We start from the raw sequence: 15024 nt of genomic DNA, 5'->3' as shown, positions 1-15024 counted from the left end.
TCCTGTGCCCCGAAGAGGGGGACAGAGCAGGGACAGGGCAGCCTGGTTGCTTCTTGGTGCAACTCCCTGCCATGTACGTTAGCAGGTCCTTGCCCATGCTGGAGACACTGCCCTACCCATGCCAGCTAGACCAGCGTTTCTCTGTCTTGATCCATCCTGCTGCGAGCCTGGACCACAGTGAGTGTGCTGAGTGTGGAATGGGGTGGCAAGGAGTTGTAACTCGGGGTTCCTGGGCTGCTTTTTGCAGTGTTTGCTAAGCCCCAGGCAAGCTTGGCCCTGAGGATCAGAGGAGATGGGGAGGTGCGCATAGGGGAACACTCTAGGACGAGGGGGATGGTCCTAAAGAGGCTTTGGGAGCTGGAGGAGGAGGGCCATGGTGCCTCTGTTGCCATCCCAGCCAGTGTGGCGGGGGGCTGGTGGTGCTGTGTCAGAGGTTCTCCTGCCATTTTGCCAGCTGTCTCTCCCAGGTGAGTCCTGCTGGCTCTCCCAGCCCCTTGAGACTACCCTGGGTTGAGGACACATTGCCCATTTCAACCGGAGCAGGACTGTGGGACAGCTGATGCTGAGTCTCTGCCAGTGGTGAGCTGTGAGCCCCAAGCTCCCAGGCTGTGACCCTGCCAGCCTCAGGCAGCCCACCTTCCCTAGCAGGGCTGAGCACATCCATCCTCAGGAGATGGCTGTTGTGCCCTGGGCTCACATCCTCTGTTGCAAGCATGGACACTGCAGCCTGGCAGGGAGAGGCATCCTCCACAATTTGCTGCCATCCCTGTTTCCCCATTTTGACCTGCAGGATGGGGCTCAGGGGCTCCCCCTCACCACACATGCTCCTCTAGCAGTCTGCCATGCCTTCCCCTCTCCTTCAGGGCTGTCCAGTTCCCCATCCCCCCAGCCAGAGCCACACGGCTGCTGCAGAGAAGGTCCTGGTTTAATGCTGCAGCCCAGCCTAAAGTGAGCCCTGTGACAACATGGGTGACTATGCCCAAACCAGAGTCCTGTCCCCAAGGCCCCAAGCTCAGCTGTGCTTGTTGATATGACGGGAATGAGCATGCACGGCTTCCACAAAGGCACCCACATGTTCAGGGTTCATGTCAGGGTAGAGGCCGTGGCCTAGGTTGGCAATATAGCGTTGGGTCCCAAAACTCTCCAGCATCTTCTTCACCAGCTCGCCAATCTTCTCCTGTAGGTATGGTAGGAAACCATGTGTCAGACCAATCCAGCTCAGGTTTTTCACCCCCACCAGTCCCCCTCAGCTAGCCTGAGGGGATGCTGGGACATGAGCCAGTGCTGCAGGTGGCAAAGCTGAGGTAGAAGGCCTTTAACACAGGCTTGAACTAGCCCGAGTGGCCGGCACTAGCCATGGCTCACCTTGGGTGCATAGAGAGCACATGGATCCAAGTTCCCTTGCAGGGTGACATCTTTTCCTATCTGTGCACTGCAGCAGGGAGGAAACAGGTGAGTTGCTGCATGTGGTAGAGAGACCGAGAGCAGCCAGGTGCCTGCAGCCCCCACCGCAGGACACCCAGGACCCCTCAGCACAGCCTTTAGAAGCTGTAGCATGGTGGCCCAACTATCCCCACCTTTGGAGCAGCAATGTCCAGGCCTGGGACGCCTCAGGGCAGAGGAGGAGGTCAGAGTACCTGGTCTGGGATCCTGCCCAAACACCTGAGCCCTCAGTCAGATTCTTACCGAGCTTCCTGGGGCCGGATGGTCCAGTCGAGACCAACGACCTCGTAACCGGCGTGGGCCAGGTCACGCAGGGCGTAGTGTGCATCCTTGGCAAAGATGATCTGCGGAGGGAGGAGATGGGCAGCCACTGCTGTGGCTCAGACACCTCTCCACAGGCTGGACTGAGGGAAGCAGGCACCATGGGATGCACCCCACTCCAGCAGTGCCCAGATGTCAGGGTCAATCCAGGTAGCCCTGACTCACCATGGGCACCAGGGGCAGTGCCTCCTCCTTCAGCTTGCTCTTGACAGCCTGGGCAATGTCCCGGATGTAAGGCAGGGCAAAGTCCTGAAACAGCTCTGGGCCCAGGTGCCCTGCATGGGACTCAAACAGCTGGAGCGCCTGCCAGGGACACAGATTCCTTTAGGCTGGAAAAGACCTTTAAGATCATTGAGTCTAACAACCAAGCACTGCCAAATCCAGCAGTAAAGCGTGTCCCCAGGTGCCACATCTATTTGTCTATCAAATACTTCCAGGAATGGCAACTCAACCACTTTCCCATGGGGTTGGGAGAGCAGCAACTCAGTCCCTCCTCCTCCTTCCAGATGCTGGATCCTCTCTGCTCCCTATCCCCTGCCTTCCTTCTTGGCCCTGTCCACACTGCCCCAGGACACACCTGCGCTCCAGCAGCCACCTGCCCCACCAGGTAGTCAATGATGACATCAGCCAGCAGGCGTAGCAGACGGTGGCTTGCCTCGGGGTGACGGTACAGCCAGCTCTTGGCCTTGGCCATTGTAGTGGAGCCACCACCTTCAATCATGTAGGACATGAGCGTCCACTGTGGGGAGGAGTGAAGTGAGGAGAGTGATGGAGATGAAAGAAGACACAAAGTTCGCAGTCACGATGCTGAAGGTAGGACCTGTGAGCACCCCAGAGCCTGGGGCACAGCTGTTCCTGCACTGAATGCCTCCCATTACGCACCCATGTAGCACTCACAGCTGGGGGTGCCATGGCTGGTTTGACACCAGACAGCAGAGGAGCCCATCAGGGAAACCCACAGAGAGGAGCCACGCTCCTTACCGGTGCCCCAGAGAAGCCGATGAGCGGCACTTTGCCCTCCAGGCTGTGCCGTGTCAGTGTGATGGCCTGGAAGACGTAACCTAACTCTGCTGTGACATCCACCTTCTGTCGCAGTTTCAGCAGATCCTCCACCTCCTTCAGGGGCTCTGTGAATGTGGGTCCTTTGCCAGTGACCATGACAACCTCCATGCCCAGTGCCTGGGGACAGGGGAGAATGGAGAAGCAGGAATGGAGCAGCCCTGAATTCTGCCCTGTTACCAGCTGCTGTTCCGTGTGGCATTGGCCATGGCTCTTACCTGGGGCACCACCAAGATGTCAGAGAAGATGATGGCAGCATCCAGGGGGAATCGTCTTAGTGGCTGCACAGAGGAAGAGGCAACATTACTGAGGGGTTGCAACTCCCTTCCCATGGAGGACCTGGTCAAGCACAGGAGGTAGTGGAGTCCCCAAGGGCTGTGCAATTTACTGAGGCCATCCAGGATGGCCAGAACCAAGGTTCCTTCCCATCCCCATCTGGGCAGAGAGAGGGGACACACAGACCCCTGAGTGATGCTCACCTGCAGTGTCAGCTCACAGCACAATTTGGGGCTCCGGCAAGTGGCAAAGAAATCCTGTGATGCCCGTGTCTCCCGAAACTCTACGAGGGACCACCACAAATGTTACCGGGTGCTTGCTGAGGCTCCCTCGCTAACCCCCGCACGCCTCCACCGCTCACCTGGCAGGTAGCGCCCTGCCTGCCGCATGCACCACACCGGGGTATGCTCCGTCTGCTCCCCGCGCGCCGCGCGCAGGAACGTGTCGTTCTTCAGCTTGGGGAAGCCTTTGGGGCTGCGGAGCAAAGAGCAGGTACAGGGTGTCACCCACGAGGGGCCTGGCAGCCCTGCCAGTCCCCCACGACTGGGGCACAGGGTGCCAGAGTAAGCGGCTCGTCCCCACTCCCTGACCGCAGAAGAGGCTTGCGCCAGTTGTGACAAGTGCGATAACTTCTCCCCACCACAGCCCCAGGACTTCTTCCTGCTGAGGACCGTGGGGCCCCCGGGAGAGGCGATGCGCTGCCCAGGGCGAGATTAAGTTATCGGGGCCACCAGTTGCTCCCGCCTGGAGATTTGGGACGAGCGGGGCGGGCAGTCCTGCATTCCGCCGGTCTGTGCCAGGCCACGCGCCCCCAGCCTCACGGTCCCCAAGCTCCCCGTCTCCAAGCTCCCCGTGGGCTGTGCGGCTGCTGGAGTCCGGCCCGCGCCGCGGAAGGGGACCCTGGCAACCGCGGGGCCTATGGGAACAAAGTCCCCAAAACCTCCATTTGGGACTAGGGACTTAACTAGCTCACCAGCGGCCCTGCTGATCCCTCCCAGTGCAGGGTCACCTCCCTCCCTCCCTCCCTCCCTCCCTCCCCGCCCGGAGCCCCTCCAGTGACCCTGTAGCGGACTCTTGTGCCAGCACCATAATCCCAGAGCCACTCCAGCGCCTCGGCGGAGTCCGGAGAGCCACACCAGTGTCCCCAGTACCGGATCTCAGCGCGAAAGCACAACCCCCAGTGCTCCCACAGTGCCAGATCGCCCTTCCCAGAGGCACGCCAGTATCCGCCGGCAGGCGCCAGAACACGGCCCCGTTACCACACCAGGAAGAGACGCAGGCCTGCCCGGTCCCGGTTACTCACAGGAGCCGATCGCCACCCGCCATGCTCCTAAGCCGCTCCCCGGCCTCTCCGTTGCCTCCCGACGCGGCGCGATCCGCCCCCATCCCGCCCCCGCCCCCGTCCCCGTCCCGCCCCGTCGTCGCCGCCATCTCGACGTAATCCCGCCTCTCCGCCCGCTGCCATTTTTCCCCACCCCTCCGTACGCTGCCATCTTGCCCCGCTCCTTGCTCCTCTGTACGTGGCACGGGCGCCGCCATCTTGCTCTACGTCCGCCCCGCCGGGCGCCGCCATCTTGCCTGTCGGCGGGCGGGGTTCGCCGTAAACCGGAGGGGCGCGGAGCCGGTGCCCGGAGCGCGATGAAGGCGGGCGGGGAGGCGCCGCACCAGGTGCTGGGCCGGCTGCGGTTCCTACTGCAGTGCAGCGAGTGCTTCCGCCGCGCCCGGGCGCTGCCCGCCGCGCTCTGCTACGTGCCGCGGGAGGTGCAGTACAAGATCTGCAAGGACCCCTCGGCCCCCGCGGCCGCCGCCGCCCGCAGCCTGCTCAGCGTGTGGGACAGCCCGGGGCCGGCGCGGGGCGGCAAGCGGGCGGCGCGGGCCACGATCGAGGTGCGGAAGGGCGGCTGCCTGCGCGCCACCGGCGAGGAGTACTGCAACAGCGCCGGGCTCTGGGTCAAGCTCAGCAAGGTAACGCGGGGGCGGCGGCCCGCGGAGGGCCCGGCCCGGCCTTGCCTGACCGCCGGCTGTCCCCACAGGAGCAGCTGGAGGAGTACCGGAGCGGCTGCGATCTCGAGGAGGGATGGGTGCTGGTGTGCAAGCATGCCGACGGCGGGGACCGGCTGGTGCCCGTGGAGTCCACGGAGCGGATCCAGCGGCAGCAGCAGCTGTTCGGGGTGGATTACAAACCCGTCATCAGGTGCGGGGCCGCCGCCGTGTCCCGTTGGGTCCCTCCCCGGGAGCGCGGAGGCGCTCACCCCTGTGCGGGCTCGGGATGCTTCCCCGCGGCCCCTCCTGCCCTGGGCTAGGGAACCCCCGGCCTGCTTGGACAGGTTTCATGGAAGTGAGGCAAGAGGGATGCCGGATGTGGAGTGAATTGGGTTTGGCACGGGCACTGTGCTTGTCACATGCCCAGCGGGGTGTGGAAGGAGTAGACGTGGTTGGAAAGGAAAGGGCAACAGATGATGCTGGAGATGATGGAGGATGGAGCACGGTGGGGCTTTAAACGCAAATCTTCCCCTTGCAACTACTCCTCGATCAGCAATTTCCTGTTCCTCTGGGATGTTCTCACTCCACTTCTCTGTGTTGTTTCAGATGGGAGCAGGTGGTGGATCTGACATACTCCCTGCGCCTCGGAGCAAAACCCAGGCCCATGGAGCAGGATGAGGCTGCAGTAGAGAAGCTTCGGTATGAACTGTTTCCTGGCTTCTGCTATGGTGGGGGACAAGCTCCTGTCTCTTGTGACTGCCCACACAGCCGTCTCCAGCAGACCTGGGGCAGAGGGGGGAAGACAGGCATCTCAGCCGTCTCCTGCAGACGTGGGGCAGAGGGGGGAAGACAGGCATCTCTGCACAGCACAGTCTTGTCCTAGATATGCCTGCAAAAAAGCAGGAAACTGAGCAAGGCAAGCAGGATGTGGCCCTTCCTTTTTTTGACCCATTAGCCTGGCTGCCTCTGGCTCTCCAGACCCAGTAATCCCTTTTCCCTGCTAGGTTTGTGCCCCCAACATGGACTTACGAATGTGATGAGGACCTGGTGCATTTCCTGTATGACCACATTGGGAAGGAGGATGAGAACTTGGGCAGCGTTAAGCAGTACGTGGACAGCATCGATGTCTCGTCCTACACGGTGGGTTAAAGGGACAAGGCTACATCAGCCCCACTGTGCTGTGGGGCTGGGGAGCATGGGTACTGCCTGCTGTGCTGCTCTGGCCTGGACTGCACTCTGTCTGAGGATGTGGGAGAAAAACCTGGGGAGTATCATGCAGCATGTTGTATAATGTAGCCCCTGGAGGGACAGTGGTTTGAGAAGCCAGTGCTAATATTAGCTGCAAAGCTGATGTTAGGGAGGGTTTGATACTCTGTGTTGTGTCTGTGACCCCAGAGCACCTCTGAGGGTCAACCCCAGTGTCCTGTGTGCTCTGCACTCCCAGTGTCCACCCACAGCCCAGCAAAGGGAACAGGCCCATGTGATACCCTCTGACACTGAGATTCATGATGAAAGTAACCACTAAAGAGAAGTTTATCCTACACTCATCTGATCTTCCTTCCATTCACTTGCCCTCTTCCAGGAGGACTTCAATGTGTCATGCCTGACCGATAGCCATGCCGACACATACTGGGAGAGTGATGGGTCCCAGGGCCAGCACTGGGTGCGGCTCAACATGAAGAAAGGCACCATTGTCAAGTGAGTCATCTCTCTCTGCTCTATAGAGTCATTTCTGCTCTACATGCTGGCTAGTGACTGGGGCAAGCTTTGCCACTCCCTCTCTGCTTGAGTGTCGTGGCCCAAATTTGCCCTGCACTCCCTGCCCTTCAGCCCTTACTCTGGCTCTGGGCTTGAAGTTCGTTTTAGCATTATCACAGGTACCTGGGCATCCCAGCTTGGTAACAACATGACCAAGTGATGAGAGGGAGTAGCAATAGGTGTTCAGATGCAATTGCCTTCTCCTTAATGTGTGCTTCCCTTTGCAGGAAGCTGCTGCTGACAGTGGATACCACTGATGAGAACTTCATGCCCAAGCGGGTCGCTGTGTATGGGGGCGAGGGGGACAATCTGAAGAAACTGAATGATGTCGGCATTGATGAGTGAGTGGTGGAGGTGCACAGGGTGTCATGGCTCTTGCAGGGGCCCAAGCTGCTGAACAGTAGCCTTAAGCAGGCATGCAGTACAAGCCAGGCTCTCTAGGATGCAGGTTCACTCTGCCTACAATAGCATGGTGGTGTCATCAGAGCTCTCCTCATCCGATTGTGGGACACATCAGAATCATGGTACCTGGACCTGAGTCAACAGCAGGTTCAGGCATTCAGCTGTAATTGTAAGCAAGAACTGAGTTCTTGCCATAGGCTCCCATTTCAAAAGATGCAAGCTGTCTTCCTGTACAAGTGTCTGAGTGGATTTTGGCAGGATGGGTGAGGGAACAGCCCTTTAATCCTCATCTGTTCTGTGTTTGCAGGAGCTATATTGGGGATGTGTGCATCCTTGAGGACATGACAACACACCTGCCAGTCATCGAGATCCGGATTGTGGAGTGCAGAGGTAGGGCTGGTTGTTGTGGCCACATCCATAATGCACCTGTAAAATACTATACATTAAGAGTTTGTTCTGTGACTTGCACTTCTTCTCCCTGTGGGCTGTTTTAGATGAGATTCAAAAGAACCATGGGAAACTCCTGAGAGCTCTGAAGTTTTGCAAGTTCTCAGCTTTCATCCTATCTTTCTCTGCCTTCAATAATTTAATTATTTTTCTCCTGTAAATGCCCTGCTTCTTCACAGAGGTATTTGAAGCTCACAGTGCCCAACCCCAGAGCTGGTGGAGCTGGTACATTCCTACTGTTTTTGCTTATAGACCTCCTACACTTTATTTAAGGCTTGCTTCCTTGTGATCTTGACATATCATTCATGGTCTTCCTTGGCAGATGATGGGATTGATGTTCGTATCCGAGGCATCAAAATCAAATCCTCCCGACAGAGGGACTTGGGGCTCAGTGCTGACATGTTCCAGCTGCCCAATTTGGTGCGTTACCCTCGCCTAGAAGGAACTGACCCTGACCTGCTGTACCGACGGGCCGTGCTCATTCAAAGGTACTGTGTGGAGGGGGGCAGACAGGTGCCACTGCCTGCAGGGATTGATGCCATCTCCAGCACGTACATGGCTGGAAGCTGTAAAAATACGACACTTCTTTTGAGACAGATGTCCTGGACACTGGGAGAAAATAGCAGTCATTTGGGGACAAAGTGGGCTCTCTGGGGTGGCTTCCTTGTGCTTTCAGAGTAGTTCTGTAGCTCAAGTTTACAGTGTCTTGTGTGTCACAAGCACAGCATATCTGTGCAGTGTGGGGGGCAGGTGTATGCAGAGTCACTTGTAAGGGATGCAAAATCACTGCAGTGCCCAGGCACTGGGAATTTAGTACCAAAGGCTTCATGAGGTAAAAAACTATGCTGGATTTGGTTTGGATCAGTTATTTTTCTGCTTCAGGGATGTATGGTCTGGAATAGACATGCACAGATCCCCATCACTCCTTGTTGCAATACCTTCTTCTTTGGGATTTAGGTTCATCAAGCTCCTGGACAGTGTCCTGCATCACTTGGTGCCAGCCTGGGACCACACTGTTGGCACATTCAGCAAGCTCAAGGTGAGCACTTGGCTCTGTGTCTTGTTGGGGCCTCAGTCTGGCAGGGTGATGGTGCTCATGCTGTGGTAAGGGAGGCAGCCAGGACTTGTTGCCTTTAAAGCAGCTGGAGGGAAATACCTTCCTGAGGTCAAGTCACTAAGACTGTGAAAGGTGATATTGTTTATTTTCCTGCTAAACTGCTGATGTAGAAGCAAGTAGCTGTGGGCTAACAAGTAGACTCAAACCAGAACATTTCACCCTCAAAGGGACTTGGATCATAGCAGCACTAGGCATGCAAGCTGGATCCACATCCCCTCCAAGATCTCAGCCCAGGACGCTCTGTTCCTGCGCTTCCTGCCAGCAGCTTTGAGCTGGCTTGTCCAAACATCAAGGCTTTTACCAGTAACATTCTTCCTGGCTTTAATAAGCTTTTGCTTTTCATCCTTTACATAGTGCTGAGTTCATCCCTCCAGTTGTCTGTTTTCCTTACATCCTCTCCAAGAATACACATGCTGGATATTACCAGGATAGCCCTATTCTGTGTGTTTCCAGGCCCAGTGTCAGAAAGCACTGTAATTCCTGTGCCAGGTCAACACGGACCCAAAGCATTTGGGGTTTTTTGTTTGTTTAGAGGAGCTGGGTTGATTACAACTAAAAGGGATAGTAAGACCAGTGTTCTGGTGAGAGTGAGGGTAAAGGAGCAACACTGGAGTGTGAGCATCAGATGACAGCTGGTGGATTGAGGGCTGAGCTTGTTATCTCCCTTAGGCCAGAATGCAGCATCTTTCAGAGGCAGAGGGGAAGCAAATACTGTCAATGAGAATGTGTCTGTGTGGGAAGGCCCTGGGAAAGGGAGGTGTGATGGCTCCAGCAGAAAGCAGATGACATGTTTTGTGCGTCCCTGTTGGCAGCACATCAAGCAGTTCTTGCTGCTGTCCAAGAAGCGCACAGCTCTCATTACCCAGTGTCTGAAGGACTCGGAGACCAGCAAGCCCAACTTCATGCCAAGGCTCTACATTAACCGGCGCCTGGCCATGGAGCACCGGGACAACCCTGCCCTGGACCCCAGCTGCAAGAACGCTGTCTTCACCCAGGTACTGTCCCTCCTGCAAGGGTCCCTGCTGCTCTGGGGAGACTGGGGCATCCCAAAATCAAAATGATCTGCATTAGGATGGGTGGAAGGGAGAGCTTGGAGCTGGAGACAGACCAAGCCTTCAAGGCTTCTTCATGTGACTCACAGGCTCTGTAATTACAGGTGCTGATGATCCCATAAGGAATGATAACTATGAGGGATTTGGGATCTCTGAGTTGACATCTATACTCTATCTTGGATGCTCTCTATGGCATGTTGTTAGTGGAGAGTGTAACAATCCTGTTGCACTAAAAAGGCAGCAAAGAATTCTTGTGTGGCAGCAGTCAAGTAGCTGCATAGAGTTCTGTGTTTTGGTTTTACAGCAATGCTGATCTTCCTGTGTGCATTCTCTCCCAACCTCCAGTAGATCTGGGGCTCTGTGCATGCACAAACACCCCAAACTGCTGTGAGACTTTTGTGTTTGATATACCTGCCTTCATGTGGCACCAGTTCCCCTGGAGAGGGGATACCAACCTTGATTGTCTCTGCTTGTTGCAGGTATACGAAGGTCTGAAACCCTCAGACAAGTTTGAAAAGCCTCTAGATTACAGGTAAGCAGTGTCTCGGGAAGGGAAGGCACCATGCAGCGCTGGGAGCTGTGTCCTGTTACAGTAGGGTGTTTGGGAAGCCCTGTGCTGTACTCCAGAGAGGGTTTGCTAGGGCAGGAGCCAGCTCAACCATGGGATCAGGGCCCATTCCCCAAGGTGTCAGCTCCCTACTGAGGATGCAGCTGTCTCTGGAGATTGAGATCTTGTCCTGTGCTAAACTCAGACTGTTCCACCCTATCCCTTGATGTCCCTGCTGTGCCTGTCCCAGCACCTCCTTGGCTTTGAGCAGCGCCTCAGGTGATGCCTGGTTCTCCACAGGTGGCCGTTGCGTTATGACCAGTGGTGGGAGTGCAAATTTATCGCAGAGGGCATCATCGACCAAGGTAGGGGCTGCAGGAGGCCAGAGCTCCTCTGGAGCAGTCGGGGGCTGATGAGGTGACTGTTGCTGTAGGTCCTTTGGTTTGGTTCCAGTGTTAATTCGTGTGGAGGAGAGAAGGAAGGCAGATTGCCTTGTCCTGCCACCTCTGGCTGTGACCCAGATAAAGAGTGCTGTTTGCTGGGAGGGGGACCAAACTTCCATTAGTCACTAACAGCAGCTTTACCAGTGCCAGTGATCCTTCTGGCTGTTCTCCACAGTTCAGGCAGGGATGTTATTTATTTTGTCTTACTTTCTCCAGTGCCATAAGGCTCTTTCAGGAGCCTTCTGCTCAACCCAGGGCCAGGTTGGACCAGAAATCCTCATCTTTGCTCCATAACTCTGAGGATCAGCACCTGGGGAGTTCACATCACTAAGAATGCCCTTCTTTTGGGGTTGCAGGTGGTGGTTTTCGGGACAGCCTAGCAGACATGTCAGAGGAGCTGTGCCCCAGCTCAGCAGACACCCCTGTGCCTCTGCCCTTCTTCGTGCGCACATCCAACCAGGTGCTGTGCATTGGGATGTTTGGGGCAAACCCTTCCATGCCTGGCCATGCAGCACTGTCCCTGTCCCCTTGCATGCCAGGGACATACTTACTTTAAACTTTTCTTTGTGAGGGGTTTGCTTTGTGGCATTTCATTTTAAAATATGCTGACAAGTGCCTGGATACTGGTCTGTCTCTGGGAATATTGCCTGGGGGGATGGGGCACTTTCCTGTGAAAAGTGCCCAGAGGCATGGGAGGAGTAGTTTGTGGTGTTTCATGCTGTGCTGAAATTATGACTTGGAGTTTTGCCTCTCACTCCTACAGGGTAATGGCACTGGAGAAGCCAGGGACATGTATGTCCCCAACCCCTCTTGTAAAGACTTTGCAAAGTATGAGTGGATTGGGCAGATCATGGGAGCAGCTCTCAGGGGCAAGGAGTTTCTGGTAAGTTTTCAGCCCCATCCCTCTAAGAAGATTTGCTGCAAAGGGAGTTGATAGCTCCCTCCTGCAGCCTGTCTAACAGGAGAATGGAAAGGCTCTGTGGTCACATATTGGGAAAAGAGGTATTTGGGGCAAACTAGTTTGGAGAACTCACAGTCTGAGTTTTGGGGGATGATGCTGAGAGTGTGGGAGACAGTGTTTGGTCTCTACTGAGCTATGATGAGCTCTGCATGTAGAGGGAGAAGTAGGGAAGGCTCTTTGTGTCTGCATTGTTGAGTCCTATCTCCATCTTCGGGGAGGTCTCATTTTGACACAGATTCAATAAAATCTCTTTTCTTCTTCAGGTCCTGGCTCTTCCTGGCTTTGTATGGAAACAATTAACAGGGGAAGAGGTCAGCTGGAGCAAAGACTTCCCTGCTGTGGACTCCGTGTTGGTGAGAGGGACAGGGAGGCTGTGCCTATCCTATTCCTTGTGGCACTCAGCAAGGTGCTGATTTGTGTCCCTGTCCTCATGTACTTGATTCCTCTTATGATATGTCAAATAAACACAACAAAGGGCAACTTTCAGCTATAAGGATGCACCAAATGCTCTTATAGAGATGCAGCCATGCTGACTGCTGCTTTAAGCATGCAATGGCTCAAGGTCTGCTAAACAGCTTTAGGGCAGCATATCCCATGTTGTGTCATTGTAGCTTGTCTGGGAAGGGAGAAGATGAGGACTTGGGCACATCACTGCTCTCTGGCCATCTCTCTAACATGGACTTATTTGGTGCCTGGACAGGTGAAGCTCCTGGAGGTGATGGAAGTCATGGATAAAGACACCTTTGAGTTCAAATTTGGGAATGAGCTGACCTACACGACAGTGCTGAGTGACCAGCGCATGGTGGAGCTGATCCCCAACGGCAGCAACACCGCTGTGCGCTACGAGGACCGCAGGGAGTTCATCCGCCTGGTGCAAAAGGCTCGGCTGGAGGAGAGCAAGGAGCAGGTGACACTGTCCCACCCTGTGGCTGGTCATTGGCTCCCAGAGACCTGCCCCCAGCCTGTTTCTGGTAAAATGCACTGTGGTTAGCATCCCTGTGCTCATGAGGGCAATGGTATCCAACCCTTTCAGTGGGGTACTGGAGCCTATGGAGCTGTTGAGAAGCAAAGTGGCTTCTAGTATCACTGGTGATAGGAGGTTTTATTCATAGCTCTGACACAGGCTTTCTCTGAATGGGGATGCATCTCTCTGGGATCCTATCCTGTTCCTTCAGGTTCCTTGGAGCATGTGCTGAGCAGTCACATGGCTTGAATCCAGTAGAGTCTCTAGGCTTAACCTTGAGTCAGGGAAATGGGCAAGACATGCTGCTTACCTACCTTGTCTCCTTTTCAGATCATGGCCATGCAGGCTGGGCTGCTGAAGGTGGTACCCCAAGCTGTTCTTGACCTCCTTACATGGCAGGAACTAGAAAAAAAGGTCTGTGGAGACCCTGAAGTCACAGTGGATGCCCTGAAGAGGCTCAGTAAGTGAAGGGCTTTGCTGAAAACTCTCTTCCTGAAAGCAAAACTGTCTTCTGTCTGTGCTGGCACAAGGAGAAATGTGGGAGGCCAGTATTAGCCTTTCTTACAGTGATAATGTGGTCCTGTGTACTTCTTGCCTTTAGCTGAGTGCTGATGGGGAGACAGAAGTGTCCTTTGACTCCGTCGTGGGCCTCATAGTAGAGGCTGGGGCATCCCTAGGCTGCCAGTATCTGAGCCCCTGTGGAGCTGAGATGTGGATCTGGCTGTGCTTCCTGGGAGGGGCCTGACCATCTATGTTTCTTGCACCTTGGGTCTATGTGGTCACACCCTGCAGGCACCTACTGCCAAGGAGGGAGGAGCTCGGATCTTTATTAAACTCTTTTCTGTATCCTTTCTGACAGCCCGGTTTGAGGACTTTGAGCCACAGGATACCCGTGTTCAGTACTTCTGGGAAGCACTCAATAACTTCACCAATGGTGAGCAACTCGCTCTGTCCATGCGTATTTTGTGCCATGACAGCTCCTGCCTGCTGGCTGGGAGCTGGGAGGGAAAGCAAGCAGCTAGGCTGAAGGGACTGCTCGCTAGTGCTGGGGGTACCTGGAAGCAGCTGTACTGCATCTCACATCCCTCTAGGGTTTGCTGATGTCTTTGCTTTTCCTTCACAGAGGATCGCAGCCGCTTCCTCAGATTTGTCACTGGCAGAAGTCGCCTTCCAGCACGGATCTACATCTATCCAGACAAGATGGGGTAAGTCCATTCTTCTGTAGACTGCAAGGCTGGCAGAGCCCACACCACAGGAGTGGGTTGTCTGGGCTCCCTGCCTTGCTGGCCTGCTGGTTCTAATCAGTTTGTCACCTTCTCCCCAGCTCAGAGACAACAGATGCTTTGCCAGAATCATCCACCTGCTCCAGCACTCTCTTCTTGCCCAACTATGCCACGTAAGTTTTGGTGCTTCCCCATGTCTGGAGGACTGTGTGTGGGCTCTCTTCTTAACCTTGGTGCTGACCCGTTGGGGGCCATCACTTTGCCACGCTTACATCCCCTGCCTGTTCTGCATGGCTGCTGAGTTTCTCTCTCTTGAGACCCTGGTGAAGCTTATCCTCCATTTCAGAAAACATCTTGTCCCCTCAACTGGCAAATGCAGCAATGGCAGCTCCTCCTTACCTTTATCTTTTTTTCCTTCCTGCCATCCCTAGAGCCAAAGTATGTGAAGAGAAGTTGCGCTATGCTGCCTATAACTGCGTGGCCATTGACACGGATATGAGTCCGTGGGAAGAGTGATGTTGCAGCCTGACCAAGCAGCATGGACAATTGTTCAAGGAAACCATGCAGTGGGAAGCATTCCCTTGTCCCCACGGGATGTGTATATATATAATAAATATATAGGTGTGAAGCCTGGCTCCCAGCAGTTGACATGAAGAGTTGGGTCTTCAACAGGGTGGGAGCTACCTTGGATTGTAAATGTGATTGTGATGATGGAACTCTGTCTGAGCCCTCCTGCATCAAAAAGCTGGTAGGCTTTTGTAATGAGTTTCTTCTCCACATCTTCTTGTAGCTCCACAATGCTCACTCCTTCCAGGGTGCACTTTGCTCAAACAAAAGTGGGGTAAGGAGACAAAGCTGCACAGCAGCTTACAGCACAGGACAGAACTGTGAGCTGCTGCTGAGACTAGGGGATGGCCAAGATGCTCAGTGTGTCCCAACCATACTCTGTTGCCTTGTTCCTGCTCTCACATGAGATCAATGGAAATTAAATCATTCATCTAGGATTAAGAAGGATGGCGCAGGCTGGT

General features: G+C 55.1%; 2 protein-coding genes across 2 annotated transcripts; one reads left to right on the top strand and one right to left on the bottom strand.

The window, feature by feature from the left end:
* Positions 1 to 907: 907 nt before the first annotated feature.
* UROD (uroporphyrinogen decarboxylase) lies at positions 908 to 4638 on the bottom strand. The gene is made up of 10 exons (XM_071436594.1): positions 4403 to 4638; positions 3461 to 3573; positions 3303 to 3382; positions 3042 to 3104; positions 2746 to 2943; positions 2342 to 2503; positions 1930 to 2067; positions 1687 to 1787; positions 1366 to 1432; positions 908 to 1177 (listed from the first exon to the last, which is right to left on the bottom strand). Exons 1-10 carry the CDS (start codon positions 4636 to 4638, stop codon positions 1013 to 1015), a joined length of 1323 nt encoding a protein of 440 aa, XP_071292695.1. The 3' UTR covers positions 908 to 1012.
* A 99-nt stretch (positions 4639 to 4737) lies between these two features.
* Positions 4738 to 14624, top strand: LOC139594448 (E3 ubiquitin-protein ligase HECTD3-like). Its single transcript, XM_071436593.1, has 21 exons — positions 4738 to 5064; positions 5133 to 5293; positions 5689 to 5781; positions 6087 to 6222; positions 6665 to 6780; positions 7068 to 7181; positions 7550 to 7632; positions 8012 to 8177; positions 8647 to 8728; positions 9619 to 9801; positions 10338 to 10390; positions 10706 to 10770; positions 11205 to 11308; positions 11612 to 11731; positions 12073 to 12162; positions 12510 to 12716; positions 13104 to 13233; positions 13633 to 13707; positions 13897 to 13978; positions 14098 to 14169; positions 14428 to 14624. Exons 1-21 carry the CDS (start codon positions 4738 to 4740, stop codon positions 14510 to 14512), a joined length of 2544 nt encoding a protein of 847 aa, XP_071292694.1. The 3' UTR covers positions 14513 to 14624.
* The last annotated feature ends 400 nt before the right edge of the window (positions 14625 to 15024 follow it).

Source organism: Agelaius tricolor, unplaced genomic scaffold (assembly GCF_023055355.1).
Source record: "Agelaius tricolor isolate 1412-34295 unplaced genomic scaffold, bAgeTri1.0.p SCAF_11, whole genome shotgun sequence".
In the NCBI taxonomy this organism is placed as follows: domain Eukaryota; kingdom Metazoa; phylum Chordata; class Aves; order Passeriformes; family Icteridae; genus Agelaius; species Agelaius tricolor.
The sequence above is the reverse complement of the archived record's forward strand: the minus strand, read 5'-3'. Positions and strand labels throughout refer to the sequence as shown.

What these genes read in the sequence shown, in the direction of transcription:
- LOC139594448 (XM_071436593.1), top strand. Translation starts at nt 4,738, where the DNA reads ATGAAGGCGGGCGGGGAGGCGCCGCACCAGGTGCTGGGCCGGCTGCGG. An exon ending in GCTGCAGTAGAGAAGCTTCG is followed by an intron (nt 5,782 to 6,086) that starts GTATGAACTGTT and finishes TTTCCCTGCTAG; the next exon opens with GTTTGTGCCCCCAACATGGA. An exon ending in AATGATGTCGGCATTGATGA is followed by an intron (nt 7,182 to 7,549) that starts GTGAGTGGTGGA and finishes CTGTGTTTGCAG; the next exon opens with GAGCTATATTGGGGATGTGT.
- UROD (XM_071436594.1), bottom strand. Translation starts at nt 4,638, where the DNA reads ATGGCGGCGCCCGTGCCACGTACAGAGGAGCAAGGAGCGGGGCAAGAT. An exon ending in TCGGCTTCTCTGGGGCACCG is followed by an intron (nt 2,504 to 2,745) that starts GTAAGGAGCGTG and finishes TCCTCCCCACAG; the next exon opens with TGGACGCTCATGTCCTACAT. An exon ending in ATCCGGCCCCAGGAAGCTCG is followed by an intron (nt 1,433 to 1,686) that starts GTAAGAATCTGA and finishes TCCCTGCTGCAG; the next exon opens with TGCACAGATAGGAAAAGATG.